General features: G+C 32.7%; 1 protein-coding gene across 1 annotated transcript; it reads right to left on the bottom strand.

The window, feature by feature from the left end:
- Positions 3,259-8,975, bottom strand: LOC105163851 (eukaryotic translation initiation factor 2 subunit beta). The gene is made up of 10 exons (XM_011082342.2): positions 8,887-8,975; positions 8,309-8,382; positions 7,543-7,654; positions 7,371-7,426; positions 7,229-7,283; positions 7,034-7,122; positions 5,635-5,780; positions 5,242-5,384; positions 4,881-4,966; positions 3,259-3,761 (listed from the first exon to the last, which is right to left on the bottom strand). Exons 2-10 carry the CDS (start codon positions 8,366-8,368, stop codon positions 3,684-3,686), a joined length of 825 nt encoding a protein of 274 aa, XP_011080644.1. The 5' UTR covers positions 8,369-8,382; positions 8,887-8,975; the 3' UTR covers positions 3,259-3,683.

Here is a 16,824-nt window from a genome sequence, read left to right as displayed (position 1 = left end):
TAGACAAGCCATGGGCCAAGCCATTACACTATCTAAGAATTTTTCGAAAATTCCACTTCAGTCTAATTTCCTAAAGTCTTTAAATTTCTAACACATTTAAGTGAGCTGCACGATCGATGTCTTCGGGTGATCCTTTAATCCACGTAACATAATCTGCCGAATCTATTTCAAAAATAACTTTCTCAAGAGCAAGATTATTCATCTTTTCGGCCACAAGTTGAATTGCTCGGAGCTCCACAAGAGATGCATTATATGTGAAAACTTCTGTCGTTTGTGAGCTGACAACAAAGCTGTCATGATTTCGAACAACGAATGCCGCAAAACACTTAGCTTTTATGAGTGCAATTTCCGTGTTCACTTTGAGCCATTCCGAGGGAGGCGCAGTCCATTTGCAATTCTCGAGTGGTCTTGTTTTCTGGTTGCTCGGGCACAAGAATGGTTAGTCGAGAAGTTGAGGATGATCTGTGCAAGAGCCTCAGCAGGTGGTGGTTCCTTCCCGTGTGCACTTGATCATTTTGTGCCTTCTATATGAGCTCCAATGTGATAGTCCATGTGGTCAAGAATTCGTGTTGGTCATAGCCCGGGGGGAAGAAATTTTATTTTGGGTCCGAGATGAAAAGGAACCACTCTTGAGTTGCAAGTGTGACAAGGGGTGGAGTCTCACTTGCCACTTAGAGAGTAGCCAAATCCTCTCTGTAAATAGGCATTTCAGAAACAAATGATGAGCATCTTCGACCTAAAAGTCACAGCGAGCCAATCAGAGCATTAGATTTGAAATAAATTGCAATCTTACCTCGGGTTGGAAACACATCAAAAAGTGTTCTCCAGATTAAGAGTTTGAGTCTGTTGTGCAAGTCAAGGCTGCAAATTCTCTTCCCAACAATTTCATCATCGACGTGTGAGGTGGTTGGATGATCTCTAGATTGCATGGAAGGCCGCTTTGGTAGTGAAATTTCCTAACGTGGAGGGCGCCTAAAACGGCTTGGGGGGGGAAGGGTTCCAATGTAGTTGGAATTTGAATTTTTCTGATCTCACAGACAACATCATTTGGAAAGAGTTGGTGAAGGATTTCAAAGTTCCACAGTTTAAAACTGCACAATGAGTTCCCGAATATAGGTTGGCCGAGGGCATGCGGTTACCTCCCTAGGGTGGGGGTGAAATTCTAAATAGATGGGATCCATAGGTCTTCCTAGATACGAACATTGGAGTTGGTTGAAACGGGGAGAAATGCACCCAACCCGATCATATCATAATTTTTATGATCCACCAATTATCATCCTTTCTATTAACGTAAAGTAGCTGCTTGAAAAATCTATCAATAAATTTGCACAATCCATATCTCATCATAATTCATGCATGCCATTAATCATATAAATATAGAGAAATTACTCATGTTTCCGATTTTGAATATTAGCCGGATCCCATTATATAATTTGAGTCATTTATCGAATTGATTTCGTCGTTGAATTTTGAAAATATTGAATTGTTCATCAATCAATCACAAAATCAGATTATAAGTAGATCAAATTCAATAAAATATTTATGGAGAAGAATAAATAAATGGGAAGATGAAGATACGTGCAATTCTTTTAAAATATATTTTTTTAATTGTATAATATTCATATATGTCATGAGACCAACACATGTTTACGTGTGGGCTAAATAGACAACGCCATCTTCCACGTTCTTGTTCAACAATTTTTGACTTTCCATTTATTTCTCCAATCTCCGAGTAACATGCTTTTATACTTTTATTTATTTGTTGTGTACACTTATTGTAAGGATTGAATATAATTTATCCTCTAATATTGTAAACGAGTAAATTATCTCTCTATAAAAAAAAATAGTAATTTATCTTCTATATCGTTTAAAATAAAAAAATAATTATTTTATTTTAAAAAACACAGAGGATAAATTATTGCATTTTAAAAAATAAGGGAGTAAATTGCTATTTTTTTCTATATGGAATAATTTGCACATTTACAATATCACATGAGATTAAATTATATTTTTTCCCTTTTTGGAAATGATGATATGTTGTTCCCGTACACATAATTTTATTTAATTTGATGTGAGAATTATTCATATTTTTTTAAATTAATCATAAATTCAATACACATCGACAACAACTTAAAGAAAAAAAAAAACAATTTCAATTAAATAGTTGGTCTCATAAAAAAATCCATCTGGTATTAAAGACGATATAGTTCTACTGAACTAAAATAATTTTTTTTCAAAAATTAAATCTTTATTTTCAAATCAATCCAATTTATAATTATATTTGCTTCCTACTGGATTCACATTTTACCTGTATAAATAGAGGGAAAAAAATACATTTAATAAGGATAAACCACTAACTTTCTATATCCACATAATACTCAATACACAATATGCAGTCAAACTTTTTCAAATTAACTCCAATAAAGCCTTGGGCAAACCCAAAAATCTCATTGCCTAATGCAGATAAGACCTCAACTTTGTAGTGCAAGTTTGCTTCCATGTGACTGACACTATAAAAAAAAAAATGAATGAGATGGATGGAAAAATTTTAAAAATTAAAAAAAAATTATCTTAATCCATAAAATAATATTAAAAAAATCTAAAAAATAAATAAAATTATATTCTCAATCCACAAATGCATTTTGATCAGTTGACCACAAAAAAATAGATGAAAACCTTACGAATTAACTTCATATCGTTAATATCAGTAGAGTATTAATAATTTTCCAAATAATGAGGATGTATTCGTAATTATGTTAAATTTTAAAAAAATCATCTTAATTTACCCATTAAAGTAACCCATAAACAAATCAATTAAGTTTTGCCATCATAAGTACGCGAAACTTAAATTTATGGTATCACCAACTACCCCCAACATTTATCAACACATTTACTTATCTCATTAATCTCATCCCACAACCTAAACATAGACCTTAAACGTAAAACCTACACTAGTAGGTCTCCAGTCTTACAATCCCATGGTAGCACTACAACAAAAACTAACACTTACGAAATATATAGTAATGAGTACAAAAAGATACACATCAAGCGACAGAAATATGGTAATTACCATTTACCACACTAACATCATTTGCACAAAGTGTTAATTTACCGATTTTACACCCATTATTTCAAGTGTACAATTTTATTAATTTCTCCGGACGATGATACTCCTCAAGGCGTATTGCAAAGGGTATCAAGCAATCAGCTCTAGATAAGTAACTACAAAAAAATACAAGACCACTTTTTGCTTAATACTTTACTTGGACATTACTTACACATCACCCATCATAATTTCTAAGTTATGATTGAACCAAAGGCCAAATTCATATGCTACAATGACTTGAATTTGCATATAAAGACACAGAACAAACTCAATCTTCGAAATCAAAGTGGAAAAGAGGACCCTTGCCACTGTAAGCTAAAACCAACACCTATTCCATGAAGGATCGCTGCGCAGAGAAAGGCAGGGAAATTGAGGTGAAATAAAATGCTGCAAGGAAACAGATATACCGCACTCAAAATTCCACCAAACCTTTGGTACCTCTTCACAGAAAATTTCAATATGTCCTTATTATCAAGAGCAAAATAAAGACAGGCAGTGCTGTTGGTTTGTTTACTAACAACAGAGATCTAGATCAATTCACAGTATAGAACACATTGTTCCCGAAGAACAGCTTTCATTACGTTCCAGCTTTCCGGCGACCAACACGAGCAACAAATCCAGCCTTGATAGGAGCAACTGATCTTCCAGAACCACACTACAAGAAATTTAGCACAAAAATGTTTTAGCAACAAATGTAGGACGAATGCTTATTTTCAAACTGTTGCTAATTTTATTTCTCATATGCATGATAATGTCCTGAAGAGCAGCCAGAGTCCTAATGTATTCTAAAAGGAAAAACAAGAATATTTATCAAATGTTGTTACTACATTCTATTGAATTAATGACTGAGAGGAAGAGAAGCAGGTAGCCTGCGTCCATCTTCATACCAGACCAAGCAGCCTCAGTTGTCAAAGCATAAAATACATATATATTCCCAGTTAGGAAGCAAAAATCCAAGGCTCCACATTCATGAAGCAATATTCATGTGTCTTCCAAACAAAAGAGTTCGACAATGCATGACCGCAAACAGAAAATTCCAACGTTGAGGATTCAGAAAATCAACAAACACAAGGACCTGGAGCAGTTTCAAGACTCCAAGTAGCGACAATTTATTAAAGTCACACTTTCTACTTTTGGGAAGGGAAACTTCTTTCCAACTTCGGACTAAATAGGATAAATATCAAGTATGAACATAAACATCAAGGGAAAACTGTAAAATTGCTATTGCGTTCCAGAATTATCATCTTCTCCAAAGGCCTCAGACTTACTTCAGATACATTCTTCAACTAGCTATCAGACAATGTAGGCAAAATGTTTGATCATCACAGGCCCAAAGAGAAAAGGATGATAAGAGCTTTCCGGATTAGTATGGATGAGTACCAATTAACATGCATAAATATCATTAACATACACCCAAGCATAAGGCAGACGGATATAGGGCTAGGGAATAAAAATTTCCAGACAGCATGGAGGAAGGAGGCGGGGAACGTGGAGAAGAGGGAACAAAAGAGAGCTAAAATATGACTCCGTACTTGATTACGTCTAAGGCCTCAGAATTACTGAAAAATCTCCTTCAAGAAGCAGTCAGACAATGTAGGCAAATTGTTCGATCATCACAGGCCCAAGTAAAACCAAGTAATGTTTTGCTTTAGAATCAGTTGATAATTTATCAAAAGGAGGAATGATATCTTTAAAAACACGAGTTTTTAAGTTACTTGAGTTTAATTTAACATGACTTTTACACACAGAAAATCATGAACAGAAAGAAGACTACCTTTTCACATCTGAGAAAGAAGAGACGATTCTCCTTTGAGAGGATGGTATCCGGACTTTTGCAGCCATTGCATATAACATATTCATCTGCACACAACATTCAGAAACAAAAAAGTATAAGACACAGGCAAATATAAGGGTTAAAGATTATTGTCGATACATAAGAATTGACACAACATACAAAATAAAATATAATCTACAAGCACCATTGCTTCAATGATAGTTTTCACATTTTGAGTAATCAGGTAATAAAAGGTCAGAGAGACTAATACAGTAGAACAAAGGAGACATAGATATACAGAGCAAATGCGATTATTTCATTTATAAAAGACCAGTGAAAGGTAACCTAAAATAATACTTACTAATATAGCGTCGCAGAATTCCCTCAAAATTCTTGGGAGCAAACCTTCCTTTGACTACTAATCTTTGTTGTCCATCCAGAGACCCACTTGTTCCCATTTCCGCCAGCAAGAAGGTCATGACATGCTCAGGTTGTCTATGCATCCTGTAAAATGGGTACCCAGTGACAAGTTAATATATCAATGTATATCTGAATCACAAACAGTAAAGTAGTAAACAGCTGAACACAAACACATATCAATATCCTGTAAAAAGGGTAGCCAGGTGTTCTTTTTGCTGGCACCAGAAGATTCAAGATGTAATTTCAAGGATCAACCACAAAGCTGAAATCTTTGAAATCCACAACTATTCAATTTCTATGAAAGACATTTTAACTGAAAGAAGGAACACCATACGTCTTGCAAAGATCCATGAAATTGACAAATACAGTTTTCTTGGTGCCTTCACGAAGAACTTGAGGTGGCCTCATAACTGTCCTGCGCCGATCTCCAGCAAGCTCGGGATTATTCTCACGGAGAATGTTAAAGACACGCCCAAGAAGCTGTAAATTGCAGACTAAAGGTCAACATGACTAGAATAAAATTAACATAAAAGGAGGGAAGTCACTGCAAGAGCTTGATGTTTACGACAAGTAGAGAATTAATGGGGGCAAGCATCAATTGAAAACATGGTAAGGGATGATCACACTCCTGCCACTGTATTTTCTTTTAAATTTTTGTCACACAGGGCAAGCCTGGTCTTTTCTAGCACTAACAATACAAGGAATGTCTTGAAGTCATCCATAGGATTAGAAAGCGACCTGCCAAGACTCAAGAGTACACTTTCCATCTCCTACAGAACAGATCTGCATGCTGAAGAGGAACAACAGCATGCTTTTAACCACAGTGTTCTAGACGTATAGCATTTGGATCGACTTGCTAACACCAAGCAGGACAGAGCTACATATGATGTCATTAGAGGGTGGATATATACCATGATGGTTATTTCCCCAGCTGTTTTCACTTTTTGTACTCTTGTCTAATATTACCAGACCCCAAAAGGGTTGCACTAATAGAAAGTACTAACTATACCAACACTGATATCTGCAAAGAAAAATAAACAGAAACGTTATCCAACTCAAACAATCACTGAGCAAACAAGTAGAAGTTACCCCTCTCCAATCTTCTTCAAACTGCGTATGATTTCTCACATATTTTAGAAGGTTCTCATCATCTCAAAAGCAAGGAAACAGTGTGTACTGACACCAACAAAGCTGCAAGAACAATGTGCTGCCCAACACACCATGATGTATAGGTTCAACCACTTTCAGCTACAAGGTTCTTTTAGAATAGAACGGTAACCAATGCAAAAACAAAGACCTACTCAAACCACATAATCACTCAATTAGTGGAACCCACTCAAATGCCTCATGAGTATAGAGACAGAAGGGCACACATATACGGAAAGGTAATACATTTGTGCATGACTTTGGTAATGTACAATTGTACACCCTACATTTCCAACTCCCCTGTCCCATTGAAATGCCTTGCAAGGTTACTTCTGTAAGTATAAGAGACAGTTACATGACTTTAGTACTGTAAACCCTCCTTTTTCCTCCTATATTGTTTAATCCCCAACTTATCTGTATTCTTGGAGGAGCCATGATAACTCCTTTGTATCCACATGGTACCACATTAAAGCTGTAACTTAATAACATTGACGCTTGAAGAAAAACCATCATTGATGCCCCACCATTGACAGGTTTAAAAGCAACCAGATAAATCACAATAATCAAGAACAGACCTTCGATCTTACCTCCTCATATTCATAATCCCGATCACTCCCTTCCCATGGAAATTGTTGCAACACAATTCCTTCTCCTTCCTCATCCTCACCAATGATATCTAAAATTTTGGAAAAAGCATATTACTCGACAAATTATTGAAAATAAAGAGAAATGTTAAGAAAGAGCAAAAACTCGATGCAGTCCCTAACAAGAACACTCCTCACCATCCAAGTCCTCCCCAATATTTTCTTTTTCTTCAGTCAGGAGATCTGCATGTGCCTGCAACGGTTGTGCATAATGTTAGTACCAGAACCACACAGAAAATGTCCACAGCATAAATAACAAAAGAAAGAAAATATCACTAACCGGTTTCTTCTTTTTCTTTTTGAGACCAGTAAATGAAGTTTCCAGACCATCAGAAACTGCATATAAAAGTCATATGTATATGAGATTGATAACATAAAACTAACTCCAGAATCAAGTCATGAAAAGTATGAAAAATAAAAATGCACATAGGAGAACTGGCTTAGATATACACCAGATAAGCTCTCAGTTTTCTCAGCTAGAGAATCAACAGACTCCTCTTCAATTAGATCTTGAGCCACTGGCTTCTTCTTTTTCTTCTTTTTTGTTGGGTCAAAAGGAGCTATCTGCAATGGAATGCCATATCATTGAACAAACAAATATACAATGATTATATAGATGACATTCGCATAAGCAATACTATAGTTGGTTAAATTATATATTTACTTCAAGACAGTGTACCGAATCATGGGAGTAAAAGGAACATTGATTCTTCTGGCAATAACACATAAAAAACATACATTTCCAAAATGGTACATTTCAGCAAGAGTACAGCAAACCAGTTACATTAAAATGGAATACATCATCACAGCCATTCAAAATCTCATCACTTCTGTTTCATACATTTAGAACTGACCAAAGAATCAAATTTTTGCTCCAAAAGCACCAAACAGACTCATGTCTTCCAATTGTCCTCTTCCAAAGTTTTAACAGGATCAGTTTCTTTCCAGGATGTTCAATTGAACAAGCTTTTAACTAAAACGACTAGATCTCCGTGTTTCGACTATTAAAATGAAACCCTTCACACTTACTTGCAATAAATCTCAGATAGACATTTATGAACAAGCAAAGCCACAGAAATAAACCTAAAAGCACCAGAAAATCTAAACCGCCACTGCCACAAAACCAAAATCCACACAAGCAACTAACAGTTCAGCCTCCTATTCAAATCACTAACAAAAAATATCATTTTCTTTCTTCCTCTTCTCTTAAAGACTTACATCTCCAACATCATCCTTAACTTCCTCTTTCATCTCATTCTGATTTTCTTCCTCTGCCATGATTGTATTCAGATCTGCAGCACAAATCCAAAATGCAAGTTGACATTAAGAACAAAATAATACCCTTCAAACAAAGATAAAACTAAAAGACATGGTTTTCCAGTGTACTTTAAGTTCCAAATCCCCGTTAAAATATAAACTCTAAGGAGCAAATCCAAACCCTATACCCCAATAAACGCCATAGAAATCACTTCCATAGTTGAAAGCTATTCCTTTCATTGAATAATACACGTCTTGGTGCAAGACTAAGAATTATCAAGTTATAATAGAAATTATAACCCAAAAATTTTCTCAAAAATAACAACCCTATATACACATAAAGACTATCAACCATTGTTACGAGAGTACTAAAACTTTTAAATCCAAGACAAAATAATAAACTTTAAGAAGCAACTCAAAACCCTAAGAAGCATAATTGTTTGAATAAATCCAAATATCAGCTCAGATTCATATAGAAAACACACGCGGTAATCCCCAACCATAGATTTCCTGAAGAAAATGAAGAGAAGAGACGAGACCTGGATGCTGCAACAGAGCGAGGTGACTTCTCTCTGACTAGAAATGCTGATTTGCGGCTGAAGCTTTGGGGAGAAAGGGTTTATAACAGATACTCCTCATAAGTAACAAGACGACCTTTGAATTGGGCTTCAAGAGATGATGGGCTCAGCTACAAAAGCCCAAACCTAAATATCTGAAATTAGAAGTAGTCCAGCAAATTTGCCAAATTGAGCTTTCATGTCATATGGTCTAAATTCTTCAATGTTTTAAACTTGGGTAAAATTTTATTTTTGTTCCCTATGTATAGTCATTTATTCGTTATTGGTCTCTAATATTCACATGCCATAATTTTGATCCCTAGTATTTATAACTATTTATATATTTGGCCCTACTATCAAAATAAGTATTAAAAAAAATAAGTATTAAAATTAACGGAACTAGAAACTACGATTATGTGGCCTAGCACTGTATGTGAAAAGAAACATAGTATACATGACTAGGCCATGTAAGAGAAATGATCGTGTTATCCATGAAAGTGGTAATCTGCTCCAACTTCATTTTTTTTAATACATTTTTTTTTTTATGATAGGATCAAACATGTAAAAGTATTTAAATATTAGGATCAAAATTGTGGCACGTGATTACAAGGAACCGAAGTGAATAAGTGGATTTATATTGGGACTACAAATTTAATTTATCTTTTATAACTTGAATTTTATTAATTACGCTTTTTTAATATTTATTAAAAATTTCTACAAATATCTTAAATATGAAAGAGTTTAGTCTCTTTATTGATTAGGAATATCAAATTTTCAATAACAGATTCTTTAGATATATTTAGATGATTTCATAATATAAAAATTTCAGAATTTTCAACTTTTGTTCTGAACTAGAATACTAATTGATTCCAGTGGTTGTTGATATGGAAACATTTGAAATAATTTTGTTATGAAATCTAGTGACCTGTTTACTTTGGTAGATGGGAGCTCGTGGTTACACCCCAAGTTCGGCAATTTCACTGTTGCACTTCCATAATTCAATCCACTCTAGTGAAAAAACCCTAGATATGGGAAAAGTCATAATTGTCTTTGTTTTGGCAATAGAAATTATGGTATTAATCTCAACTACCCCCTCACACCACTTATCCTGATTCACCCCCCACCCCCCCCAAAAAAAAAATCTTAATGCTCGAGCTTCAGATATTTGTCCAGTGTAAGATCATCATTCCACCTGGTTGCTGCGAAGGTAAAAAATTACTGAGTTATTATTATTTTTTTAATGCTAAAAAAGAATCCACTTGTGGAGCAAAATTGGTATTTATCATAATCATTCGCCTACTTTGTTGAGCTAGATTAAGATGTTTAAATTTTTGTTTTTATTTTTGTTGTAAAGAAATCTGAAAATGAGAGGCCAATCAGAGTTACGTCAAGATTGTTTTAGTTTTTTCAATTTTGTATGTTATTTTTTCAATTAATGTTGAAGAATGTGTGTAGTTATGAAACTAATACTGCCTGGAAAATATTTTTTTTTTATAACTAAGTTGATTTGTCTAATTGATTATATTTTTTGTTTTTGTTTAGATTATTTATGTTGGGTTCGAGATTTTTTATTTGGTCTGAATTAATTCCATTAGTTTATTTTTCTTTTACATGTTGCATTATGTATTTATATATCAATTTTAATGCCGCTCTTTGTTTGCAGATTTTGTTGAAATTTAGATTTTCATAATTTTTGAATACATTGTATGTTAGGATGCAGTTTAAAGAGATATTAGAGGTTTATGTTTTCAAGACTTTATGGCTGATGCAATGAGGATGTTAATGTTGTTCTATTGATTATATCGGTTTTGGAGGTCGCAATTAAAAAGTCATCGTCCAAGACGAATATTAACGTATAGCCTACAAAACAGGTTACCGTCTTGAAGTCCAAGTTATGAGGAGGCAAGTTTAATTTAGTGACACCAGCATGCATTGATAATTTAAGAATGAATAGAAATGCATTTGGGAGATTGTATGTAATATGGCAAAACAAAGGAGGATTATGAGACTCTAAACATGTTTTCATCTATTCACAAGTTGCTATATTTCTTAGTATTTTAGCCCATCAGAGGAAAATGCATTTAGTTAAATACGACTTCATACTATCGGGTCGAACTGCACTTTCATCATGATCTGAACGTTGTTTTGAGACTCTGTACCTTATTGCTCACCAAACTATATACCTTCTAAGAGTAACTGCTCCAGATAAAAATGGTTTGAGGTAATTTTGAATTAAAATTTGTTATTTGTGCAAAAATATTATAGATTAAACACTTATATTGCATCGTATTTGTTAGTTTGTTAGGGGGTTTGAGAACTTTGGATGGAACGTATATTGATGTACATGCACCAACTGAAAATAAAGCTAAATACAGAACATGTAAATGATCAATTATCGTGAATTTACTTGATGTTTGTGATAGAGATGCAGTTCATTTACATTTTAGCTAGATGGGAAGGTAATGTTGCTGATAGCAGAGTTTTGAGGGATGCAATTAATCGACCGACTGGTATCAAAATAGCTTGCGATATTGATATATCTTAGTAGTTATTTAACTTTATTTTATAGTATGCTATATTTTTTTTTCGCTGATGTTAATCGTGTGCTTTTGTAGACAATTACTATTTGAATGACAATTGTTACAACAACGATGAAAGGTTTTTAACACCTTACATGGGGTATTCATTTCATTTGAAAGAATGAGAAACAGGAAGGAATACTCCACAGAACCACAAAGTTTTTTTATATGAAGCATGCTTCACTTGTAATGTGATCAAATGCACGTTTTGTTTACTCAAAAGTTGTTGGACGGCCTTGAGAAATCTTGCATTCTATTCAATTAAATACCATAATCAAATAATACCTCGTTTGTTGTCTTTTGAATAGTTATATTCAACAAGAAATATTTGTTGATGCACTTGAAACAATGGTGCATGAGTCAATCATAAACGGAGAAGATAAAAACACCGATTACTTGGGAACTGTAGATTAAAATCTAGTCCAAAACATATGGAGAGATGATATTGCAAACACGATGTACAAAGAGTGGCGTGAAGAATCTTGGTGTTCCAACTTTAGTTCTATTTGCATCATTGAGACCAATTAATACTTTGAATATCTATTACTTTCTAAACATCATTTGAGGATTTGATGTATACTTGAATGATATTTGTTTGGTTTAATATTGAGTTATGTTCGAATAATTTTTGAGACACCTACGTTATGTCCGTCATGTAATGTGTTTGTTAGTTCAGAATGGACAAAGATGGATGCAAAGAACTTCATCGCTGAGGTGGAAAAAATGATGATAGAGTGTCACGGTATATTTGGTTTATTGTGAAAAAAGATGCACTACTAGAGTATCTGAGGAAAAACTATCTGTATGGGTTGGAATGTGACAATAGATTCCAAACAGGGTACTTGGGCATTTTGGAGCAAATGATGTCTAAGAGTTGCATATGTGCACGCACCTAGTCATGGATGCATGCATGATTACAAAAGGGTCAGACCCATAGTACACGTCAACCGTCTGCAATTCATAGGCGGTTGGTTTGTTTTAAATTTTTTCTTAATATGTCAAAATTGGTATCTAAGATATCAGTTTTGTTTAATTTTTCAAAAGTTTCAAAATCACTCATCTTTTGTAATTTTTTTTCTTGCATTTTTTAATAATTTTTCCGCATGATCCCCTTATTAAATTTGAATATTTGAAACTTTATATTTGTATTTAGTGAACATGCATTGAATCTTCTTTTCTACATTTTATTTTTAATTAAATATTTTGTTATGTTTTATTTGAATTTTAGTGGCAAAGTAAATATAATTTTAATTTTAAAAATTAAATATCAAATTTTAAAATAAAAATAAATTTAAAATAAAAATTATTGTAAAACAAAAATTATAAAATTTTCTTGCAAAATTTTATAATAAAAATTTGCAACATATTTGGAAAATAATTTCGTTGCAAAATTTGCAAAGGATTGTTGATGTAAACAATTTATTGCAATTTTGCCACGAATTTTTAGTTACAAACAATGCATTGCAATTTTTCCATGGGCATATTATCACAAAGTTGTTGCAAAAATATCATAACGTCCATTGCAAAGTTCATTGCAAAATTTGTTGAAAGTCACGTTTTGGCAACGTAATTTGCAACAAAAAAGCCGAAGTAACTATAGCATCACTACCTATAGCGACGCAAATGTTCTTGTTGCAAATCTTCGTGGCAAAAGTCTGTTGCTATGACATTTTTTTTGTAGTGTATTAGCTAAAGATTCACTATCATTACTTATTACAAGCCACATCAAACATTGTGGAAAAGTCGTCTTCCACATACTTTTCTTAGACCAAGATTATTCAATAAAGTATAGATGCTTGAAATACTATCCCATTGCTAGAAAAATACAAATAGTTATAAAAAACTAACCAAAGATTTACCTCGGTACAACTTGAGATTACCTAGAATATGATTCGATTGAGCAAATTAAGGAACATTGTTGTAAGCTAACCTAAGACATGGCAAATATCGACTAAGGCGAAGTCGTCGTCACCTAGTGCTTCTACAAGAAAACACAAAAACAAAAATTATTAGGAATAGTAGGAAAAATAAAAAAAAATAAAAAAGCAAAATGTAAAGTGAAATAGTGGATATTTCAAGACCTTCATCACTCTAAGTTTCAAAATTGTATGGGGACTCGATGGGGAAACAAAATTTGGATTCGAACCCGGCAGCATTGGTCTTGTCGAAGTTGTCTTTGTCCATGACAAAATCATCGAAGGCGAAAAGGAAAACATGTATGACTGTGCTGTAGCAATGAATTCCGGGAAGGAGACGAAGCAATTGTTTATTTTTGAAAGAAGCGATGGTGGCTCTCAAATCTTACATTTGACATCTAATTAAAAGGGAGAGAATAATTGTGAGGTGTTGGGTACGCTTACGGCAGGGTAAGGTCGAGTATATTATGTGATCCAGATCTATTTTTTTTTTTTAACATAATGGGTCTAGCCCTAATTTAAAATTTTAGGTTTGGGCCTAGGCAATTTTGACCCATTAATCAGGCTAACTAAATACAAAACCATTGTTATTTGCATACAATTTCTAAGCTACAAAAGCAACAGATACTTGTAATTTCCAAATAGATTCTTAACCATATAGATTGAACAGCGACAAGCGTTCTTAACTTAATCGCTGAATTTGATAAACACACAACTACACAATAATGGATTGAAAAATATTAAACTCAGTAATGGGGGGAATAAGTTTACAAACCTTAGATCATCTTGTAAAGGTTTCCTCTATGCAGACTCAGCGTGAAGTATGACTTTCAATTTTAGGGCTCCAACGATTTGGGGGAATTGGTATGTTGTTAAACGATAAAATTGGGAGAAAAAATTGACTAAAAGTCTACCAAGGGCAGACTCGTCGTATCACCACAAAAATTGTTAATTAACTAAAATAAACGATGAATACTTTTATTGCCAACATTAATATTACACCCAAGTAAACACCCAATAATTAATCCCAAATTTTTTATTACACATATAATACAGAGTTATCTTATCAATATAATACTCAAAGCAAACGAGCCCTAACTGGACTACTGTCACAGGGATGGAAAGGCTTGTTAGCATGTGAAAGTCAGTCCCACAGCAATTCTCTGCTATGAAAGCCCCTGTAACAAAAATCACTTTAGGTCCATTTATTTTGCGATATAAGTTATTTGGAAGAGAGGATAAGCAAAAGACCATGTATAGTTATCCTACTTTTACTTTAAGTTGTTTAGAGTCATTCAATCCAAACAGTGATTAATACTGACTCTTGGATTAGAAACGAGCTTTCATAATGCAAAATTAATACCTTACTCGACTGTATTAAGCTGCTTAATTACAATCTAATGATAAAAAGTAAATGAGGCTTTGTAGAAGAACTCAAACAATAATTAGATTTAAGATAAGTTACAACCATCTCTCTTCAGATTTGGCGTAATTACAAATAACTCCTCATTGTTTGAAAAATTATAAATACCCCTTAATTTTAACGTCCGTCTAGCAATGAACCCATTCCATTAGCCTTGGTTAGGTTTCCATCCAATTTTTTGTAAACTAACCAAAATGTCTTTTTGGATTATGAATTATAATTTTATATACTTTTTAAAATATCTTAAAATACTTTTATTGACTAATATAACCTATGGTATTTATTTTATCCACCTTCAGATTTTTTTAATATTTTTTAAATATATATTAAAAAATAGAAAAAACATTAATAAGGATAAAGTAGTAATTTTCACATCACCGTTCAGAGACTACATAATTATTTTCTATGTAAGGGGTATTTGTAATTTCTCAAACAACAATAGATATTCATAATTATATGAAGCTTCGTACACACAACTTTTAATTTTCCCTTGGATTTAAGTCACAATGCTTTAGGCCAATCTTGACTCCTAGTTTGGATTATGTCTTCATCTCTTGAAGTTGAACTTATAATGAAGTTTTCTTTATCATTTGAGCTTAAATTCTCATTGCTTAATATCCTCTCTATAAAATGGACACTTGTCTTTCTTTCTTTGTTCATGTAAATGATGATAATTCAGTATTATTATGTCTCTAATCAAAGAAACTTTGTTATCATCAACTTCTATTTGGGCTGCCTAACACAATATCATGGCCTCAAATTAGTCAAATATTAGCTAAAGTGCTCTTCTTTTCTTTGATCATAACTAGTTACATTTTTTTTTTTTTAAACTCTCAATCAGGAAAGATTGCTAATGATCACAAATTACTAGAGCAAATTTTAATCTACCACATTTTTACGCATTGAACCAACTAAATCCATATGCTTTTCATGTTTCTGAATAATCTGATTTTCTTCATCTATGTCGATTTGAAGAAATTTTTCGGGAATAAATTTATGTTTGGTTCTTAAATATAGTTATTAATGCGATTTTGGTTCTCATATTTAAATTTTTTGGCATTTTTGGTCCTTCCATTAACTTTTTCGTTAAACTTAACGAAAATTTCATTTAAAGTGGAAAAAATTGCTATTTTTTTTCATTTTGTAGTGTTTTTCAAGTTGTACCCAATGCACCCATTTTTTTCGATTTCTCTTTAAACTTTACAAGAGAATAAACAAAAAAAAAAAGCAATTTTTTTAAAAATTTATTGATAATTTTTCTATTTTTGATAATTTTTTGTTTAGATTATTTAAAAAAATTATTGCTTAAATTTATCTTTTTTCTATTTATTCTCTTTTGAAGTTTGAAAAAAAATAAAAAAAATGGGTGCATTGGATTATAACTTGAAAAACACTACAAAATATGAAAAAAATAGCAATTTTTTTCCACTTTAAATGAAATTTCTCGAGTATAACGAAGAAGTTTATGGTAGGACCAAAAAATACCAAAAAAAATTTAAAATTTTGGGAATAAAAGTTACAATCTTAAATTATTTAAAAATTAAAATATTAATAACTATTTGATAAATACAAGCGTGTACTTTTATATAATATAAGAACACCAAATGTGGCGTTTTTGCTCTAATTTCTCTTTTGTTTTTCCTTTTTGTTTATTTTCCTACACCACGCCCACTTCTAATCTACTCTCTCCAACTAACACGTCTCTTTCTCTTCGTTCAATTATCTAATTAATTGTTCACATATATTTGTATGTGCCACATACACTGCAACAAATATGATCTTTTATTATATTAAATTATTTATAATAAAAAAAATTATGGTGAATAAAATTAATCACAGTTCCGCGACCGTCATTAATTATTGTTTCAGTAAGTGGGGTCAAAACATTAGCCATAGTTAAAACCATGACAAATATTTTCATAGTAAGTATTGATTAATCGTGATAAAAACTTAAATTTTCATATTGATTTTATTTGACGACGATTAATAATATTTTTTACTA

The sequence above is a fragment of the Sesamum indicum genome, linkage group LG6 (genome assembly GCF_000512975.1).
Source record: "Sesamum indicum cultivar Zhongzhi No. 13 linkage group LG6, S_indicum_v1.0, whole genome shotgun sequence".
Lineage (NCBI taxonomy): Eukaryota > Viridiplantae > Streptophyta > Magnoliopsida > Lamiales > Pedaliaceae > Sesamum > Sesamum indicum.
This window is presented reverse-complemented; position numbering and strand designations above follow the sequence as displayed.

Bases quoted from the DNA above. Each gene is read 5' to 3' on its own strand.
- LOC105163851 (XM_011082342.2), bottom strand. From the start codon at position 8,368: ATGGCAGAGGAAGAAAATCAGAATGAGATGAAAGAGGAAGTTAAGGAT. The intron at 5,385-5,634 runs GTATGGTGTTCC...CCCATTTTACAG, and splicing joins TTCATGGATCTTTGCAAGAC to GATGCATAGACAACCTGAGC. The intron at 3,762-4,880 runs GTAGTCTTCTTT...AATTTCTTGTAG, and splicing joins TCTTTCTCAGATGTGAAAAG to TGTGGTTCTGGAAGATCAGT.